The sequence below is a fragment of the Tupaia chinensis genome, unplaced genomic scaffold (assembly GCF_000334495.1).
Source record: "Tupaia chinensis unplaced genomic scaffold, TupChi_1.0 Scaffold000332_1, whole genome shotgun sequence".
In the NCBI taxonomy this organism is placed as follows: Eukaryota; Metazoa; Chordata; class Mammalia; order Scandentia; family Tupaiidae; genus Tupaia; species Tupaia belangeri.
Window position 1 is genome coordinate 1,421,690 of NW_006159826.1, and position 6,840 is coordinate 1,428,529.

General features: G+C 59.5%; 1 protein-coding gene across 1 annotated transcript in view; it reads left to right on the forward strand.

The window, feature by feature from the left end:
• HDAC4 (histone deacetylase 4) overlaps nucleotides 1-6,840 on the forward strand; it is a 318,469-nt gene that overhangs the window by 311,347 nt on the left and 282 nt on the right. Inside the window, exons 27-29 of the mRNA XM_027773229.1 lie at nucleotides 5,588-5,672; nucleotides 6,460-6,601; nucleotides 6,796-6,834. Coding sequence (XP_027629030.1) covers nucleotides 5,588-5,672; nucleotides 6,460-6,601; nucleotides 6,796-6,834 — 266 coding nt within the window. The remainder of the gene's footprint in view (nucleotides 1-5,587; nucleotides 5,673-6,459; nucleotides 6,602-6,795; nucleotides 6,835-6,840) is intronic.

Genomic DNA, 6,840 nt, shown 5'->3' on the forward strand with positions numbered 1-6,840 from the left:
TGGTAGTTAACGGTGGGTTATGATTGGTTGCTTTTGGACCAATCATGAGGTGCCGGATATGCAAATTTGAGGGATTCTAGTGGCCAATCAGAGCAAGGTTTCGAAGGTCAGGTTTTTGGAAGGGAACCAATCATGGTAACTGTTTGCTCTCTGAGAAACCTCGGCAGACTCGCTGGTGTGCATCTTCCCACACCCAGGGATAACCGCCTGCCCGGGTTACCCCGGGATAATCGTGTACCCCAGGCCACGTGTTCTAGGGGCCTGCTCTGGCCAGCTCCCTCCCACTGCAGGGCCCTGCCGCCCAGCCCCTTGTTATTGTGGGTAAGACCAAGGCCCTCCGGAGCTCTCCTGCAGGTGGGCGAGTGGGCCGACAGACAGATGGATGCCCCAGGCTCATCTCCCATGTCCTGCCCTGAGAGGAGTGGGTAAGAATCTGAAAACCCTGCCCCTCGACTGGGAGAACTGGCCTGGGCTGAGCTCCCTTCGGGTGAAGACGTTGAACTCCTGCCAGAGTCTTTAATGATTAGACTTCCCTTCGTGTTTTTTCCTTATTGAGTTAATGTGGGAAAGTTGCAGGGCACTAAAACTGTGTTCGTTTAACATCTTCGGATCGACTGGCCAAGGTTGGCAAGGTCTTTCTCCACCTCCAGTCCCTGCTGTCCCTCTCCGGGCCCACTGCTGACACCTGCTCAGCCTTCTCCGTCAGTTCTGCTGGAACTCGCGAGCCCAGCTCCTCACTGAAGAGTCGGCGTCCTCTTGTGACTGAGCTGCACCTGCTCCCTTGGCGAAGATGTTTTTCTTCTTTCCTTAGCGTTACTCTGCTCTTTCAGTAACTTCTTAGTTTGAATGTTCATTTTTCAGTCTTATGTTCTGGCAGTGCCGTTAGGGCCATGACTAGCTCGCGGACGGTATTGAGCTACGTGTCACAATCGTGATGTGAACATCGTGTTTTAGTTGTAAGCATTTCCTAATATTTATGATTTCTTCTTTGGCCCATGAGTTGGTGTGTTATCATTTCAAACGCAGAGACACTCAGTCCTCTTTTTATCAGTTTTTAACAAACTGCCGCAGTAAGGAAAGCAGGCCTGCCGGCCCAGTGCTGACGCCTGCCGGCCCAGAATCAACGTGATTTTCAACGGGTGCTGAGTCCGCCTAGACGGCCGCCCCGTCTGGAATGGAGTCTTCTCCCCGGGCCGTGCAGGGCTCCATCGGCGTCCGCTAGACCAAGCTTGTCAACCGCGTTTTCTCGACTGATTTTCTCTGCTCCTCTGCTGGGTTTCAGGAAGATGCGTCACAGGGCCCACCGTGTTGACACACTCATTCACGACCCCTTGTGGTTCAGTCCATTTCTACGTTAGACAACTTTAAATTAGTTTACTAAATATAGGCACTTACAGTCATTGCGTTCTTCTTTTTTTTGGAGAGGTTTTTGCTATAGGGCACGTGCACTCGCCAGACAGACAGAGACAGAGAGACAGCAAGAAATCACCCCCCACGGGGAACGGCCATGCCGCAATCCCTTCTCCTCTATTCTCCTCTCGGGATCTTGGGCACACGTGCCCGGCGTGAATTTTAAGCCACCGGGTCTGGGACTCGAATGGTGGTCGACTACGTGGGAGTCCCGCGACATAGCCATTACGCTAACTGCTGGTCCCTCATTGCGTTCTTCTGACAGCTGGAGTTTGACCGTGCGCAATGGCCTTCGCCCAGCATGGCCCTCTCCACAGGGCTTCTGTGCCAAACGTGTGAGGCGTCCCTGAGCCTCGGCCGGCCTGTCTGGCGGTCAGCTCCTTGAGGCCCGGCCTCCCTGAAGGCACGCTGTTACTGTTTTTTTGTATTAGCCCAACCACCTTCTTTTAAGTGGAAACTCTGACCGTTACTGTTCATCTGGTTACATTTTTTCAGATTCACTTTTGCCATGTCTTTGGCTCTCCGCCCTGTTTTCTGTAAATTCGTTTTTTTCCCTTGCCTTGCCTTCCCTTGGGGTGACTGGGAGTCCCTTGCGTTCCTCGTTCCCCTTACTGAGTAGAAAGGAGAAAAATCCGCAGCCCGCTTCCTGTTTCCCAGTAGCGATCCTTACCATTAAACATGCATCCCTAACCACCAGGCAGCCCCGCACCATCCCCACGCAGGCCAGACTGGACATCCCTTCCGGGAAGGTACTTGCTTACAGAAGTCCCAGCTAAGGAGCCCTGGACGTTTCGCGCCAATGCCGGCAGCTCCAGCCCTGGTGGACTCGCAGCCGTGCGCCCGCCGGGCAGAATCTGCATGAACAACCGCTCCAGTGCTCGGAGCCCGGTCGGTCCTGGTCGGCCCAGGTCTTGCTTTGTGTACGCCATGTCCTTGCTCATTGCTCCTCACGCCCAGACTGGCCCCAGGACCGTTCTCCCGCACGGGTGTGTCCCGCACACTCCATCCCTCGGGGAGAGGCCCCTCGGCAGCTCCCCATGTGCTGGTCGGGCCAGGCTGTCTGCTTCGCCTGCTCCTCAGTGACGGTCCCGTGGGCGTACAGTTCCGGATTACTGGGCATGTCCCTCGACGGGAAGGGATCAGCTCTGCTGCTCCTGGCTCCCGTTGCCATGGGCAAGCTGGCGTGTGTCTGGCCGCTGCCCCTTCGAGAGGCATTTCCTCCGCTGCTTTCAGAGCGTTCTGTCTTCGGTGCTCCGCAGTTTTGCCGCTGCGCCTCGCTACGGGCTTCTGCTTCGACTTCCATGCCTGGATCCCGTTCCTTGTTACCCTCTCCGAGCAATCAGCAGCCATGACTCCTGCAATGACGCTACTCCCTGTCTCTGTGCCTTCAGCAAGTGTGGGGACACGGCCTGGCCGCCGGCGTTCCCTCACTCCCAGCTTCCAGGTCACGAGGGCCGTCCTGTGCCGGTCTCTGAGTTTCTCGCGTCCACCGTAGCTCCTACGCTTCGTTCCTGAGACCTGTCCCCACAGCTGCAGGCCGGGCTCAGCGACCTCTCCTTCTCCCGTCCTACATAATGCCCTACTGCTATTTTTTCTTTTTAAAAGTTTTTGCCTTAGGACACGTCCACTCGCCGGAAAGAAAAAGAGACAGAGACAATGAGAGGCAGAGTGAGAAATCAGCCCCCCAGGGGATATGCCCATGCCGCAGTCCCTTCTCCTTCATCCTCTTTCTGGTGTCCTGGGCACGCACACACACGCACCCAGCATGATTTTCAAGCCACTGGGTCCAGGACTCAAATTGCAGTCAGTGTGGGAGTTCAGTGGCATAACCACTGTGCTGTCTGCTGGCCCCTAATCCCAGTACACGTGCAGCTTGTCGGCTTTATTATATCTGACCACTTCAAACACTGCTCTCTTGAGCTAAATCTGCATTTTTGATTAAATTTTTATTTTTTGATACCTTTAGATTCACAGAAGAGCTGCAAAGATAGAAACTAAGCCCATCTGTGACCCCAGGAAACTTCTCTGTTAACGTCTCTGGCCTGAGCACGAGTTGCAGCTCACATCGCTGCGGGCGGGACCAGAGCGCATTCAGGCGTCACCGGCGTTGCCCGCCGGGTCCCCCAGGCTCCCACGTGGCACACAGCCGATGAGTGTGCTCGGTCTCTGACAGTCCCCACTCTCCACATCTGCCCTGACGCTGACAGCTGTGAGGTCGCCTCCCGTGGACAGGGCAGAGCCACTCAGCACCTCCGCGAGGGGCACGTGCTGGCCACGCATGCTGCCAGGTTGGCCTGGTCCGCTCAGACAAAGGGTGGGAAGCCGTGTTGTCCACTGCCCACTGCAGCTCTTCGAAGGGGGTCCTTGAGTCCCACCTAGATGAGAGGGCTGGGGAGGGGTGGGCACGTCGGGCCTTGAAAATGCTTCCCTAAGGAGGCTCCTCTGCTCCCCGGTGCGTGCCTGGGGGTTTATCTGTGTCGGTAGGACTGGGGCGCTCCCGCGCGTTGGCAGGGTACGCTGTCCCAGGCTTTGTCATTCCACCCACTCTGGCTGCAGCCACGGCACCCCGAGGCTCCTGTGTCCTTCCTGCCCCAGGGGCCGTCCTTGGAGCACACTGCAGTCCGCAGCACTCCTGGCCCCCACAGCCATCCCCACTGCAGCGGGACGGCTTCTCCGTGGCGCCCCGCATCCTTTCTTGGGGTCTCTCCTATCCCAGGGTCATGCAGGCTGCTTCCGGTGGTATATTTTTTTTCAGTTGGGAACTTGTGCTTCTTCAAAATAAGCCAGCAGCCCCCGTCTGCAGCTGGTTCGCGGGAGAGGAACACACCTCACACACGGGTCTGCAGCCACCCCTGCCATGCATCTGGGCGTCGTGGTCGCAGCTGCCCCCAGCAGTTCTCAGAGGACATCATCATTGCTACCCAGAGCTGAAGCGTGGCCGCAGCTCTTCCCACCGAGTCCCCTGGGAGAGGCTGCAGGCGTGTGTGTGTCCGTGCTCATGGGCCTGCCCTCTCCAGAGCGCGTCCTTCAGCCCCCGGCACAGGTCAAGGTCTGGCCCTGGCTGTCTGGGGACGGTGGTGCTCACTGGTCTGCAGGGTCAGGTCCGGCTTTGCTCTGTTCGTTCTGGAACCCAGAAGACCCCGCCCCACTTTGGCAGGCTTGGCCAGCGGCTTAGCTTCTGCTACTCATGTTGTCAGGACTATGGCCGTCGGCCACGGGACAGTCGCGGTGCTCCGCTTCTCGGCTGCCTGTGACTACTCGTGTTGTCAGAGCTATGGCCGTCGGCCACTGTACGGAGTCACGGCGCTCCGCTTCTCGGCTGCCTATGACTACTCATGCGTGTGGGCCCGTCTGTACCCAATGCCAGTGCAGGGGAGATGGCGCAGGGGTCCCCTCCGGGAAAGGGCTGCTCACTGATGGCCTCCTTCCCCCTCCTGCCTGTTCCTGGGGAAAGCCACTCGTTCAACAAGTCAGGGGAAACTGGGATTAAAGTGTGAGTGCATTTAGGTACAAAGAATATTTTGAGGGCCGGCTTTGTGGCCTGGTGAGTAAGGCAGCCACATCCCACATAGCTGACCACGTGGTTCCAGTCCCGGAGCTAGCAGCTTGAGAAACACACAGGGCACGTGTGTGTGTGCACCCACAGTTCAGCACAGGGTAGCGATGGAGGACCGGGTGTGGCGTGGCCATGCCGCCAGGAGGGTTTTTCTCCTCTCCGTCTGTTTCTCTGGTTGAGCACACAGGCCTTCTAGCCACCCCAACTCCCCCCACCCTCAAAAGAAAAAAACTGAAATCTTCGCAAACTTTTTATGCTATACATTTTCCATGAACTTTCTGAATGTATAAGACCAGGGGTGTGAAGACCACGTCCTGTGCTGTTTCCAAAAATGCTCTTCTTAATACGGCAGAAATAGCAGACTGAGCGGACGAGCCCGTGCCCCAGCCCGCAGGCGGGGACGCCTCCCCTGAAGCCTCAGGGCCACAGTGCAGGGGGCAGCGTCCCGGTGGGCACGTGAGGGCTGTGATAAGCAGCACCGCCTCCCCGGCCGTGGGCGCCGTTTTCTCCTCCCCGTGGGCAAGCGCCCTCAACCAGTGTTGGTGCTGGACGCAGTCACTGCTCGTGCCACACCCCCTGCCACATGGGCACCCTGCCCTCACCCACCCCTTGTCCTTCCAGCTCGACCCGCTCCCGGAGAAGGTCTTGCAGCAGAGGCCCAACGCGAACGCTGTGCGGTCGATGCAGAGAGTCCTGGAGATCCACAGTGAGTTGCCTCCCGCTGGTGTCGGGGGCCTCTGAGGCAGGGCCCACGGACCCGTCCAGGCCCATCACTGCAGCTGCCGCTCCAGCCCTGCCTGCCGCCCCAGGCCTGCCTGCCAGGGCCTCAAGGTCCCTGGCCTCTGAGTAGACGGAGGCTCCCACCCACAGCCTGGGATGTACCCCGGCCCCTCTCAGAGGCTGGAAGGGTCAAGGCTCACACCGTCTCAGTGTTAAGCCGCTCGGCCCAGTCTCCCAGAGGGCTGGCCCTGGGATGTGAGCCCTCGGTCTGCAGGGTCCCACTTGCAAGCACTGTCCCCAGGTGGCAGGTCCGGAGCCCAGGGCTGGCACCCAGCCAGGCCGTGCCCCACACGGTGTGGGGGACACTACTCCCTGTCCTCACCTCAGCACACTTCGCCCTGGGCCCTAGGATGGCTGTCCGGCCAGTGGGTGAGAACTAGAGACGAGCTGCGGCCACAGGCCCTTGTGCAGAGCGTGCCTACAGGCCTCCCGGCCCCGAGAAGCCACCTCTGCCGGCCCGGCCCTCGTGAGCCCCTCGAGCTCTGGCCTGAGGCTCCTCCTACCCCTAGCACATGTCACATGTCGTGCCCTGCCCCCTCCGGGCCCCCACAAGAGGAGGGCAGCCTGAGGGCCAGCAGAGGGCGGTCCTGCTCGGGAGGGCTCCGTCCCACCAGCGATGTGGTTCCAAACCTCCTGGCCCCGAAAGAGGTGTCTCTGAGCTTCAGGAGACCGCCCAGCCAGACGTGGCCACCACTGACCATGTGCTCCCCCAGGCAAGTACTGGCGCTGCCTGCAGCGGGTCGCCTCGGCCGTGGGGCACTCCCTGGTTGAGGCTCAGAACTGCGAGAACGAGGAGGCCGAGACAGTCACCGCCATGGCTTCGCTGTCCGTGGGTGTGAAAGCCGCCGAGAAGAGGTGAGCGCCCGCACCGGGCTAGAACAGGCCGACGTGGCCGCCCTTCCTGGGGTACGGGGCAGACCCTCGGGACCGGGCAGAGGAGCTGTGGGAGGCTCCAGCGGGGTACCTGTCTCCTGGTGAGGCTGGGCACAGCCCCGGGGGTCCACCCTCACCCACTCTTGCTTCTCTCTCCCTGGGCTGGGTCTCTACAGGCCAGACGAGGAGCCCATGGAAGAGGAGCCGCCCCTGCTGCTCTC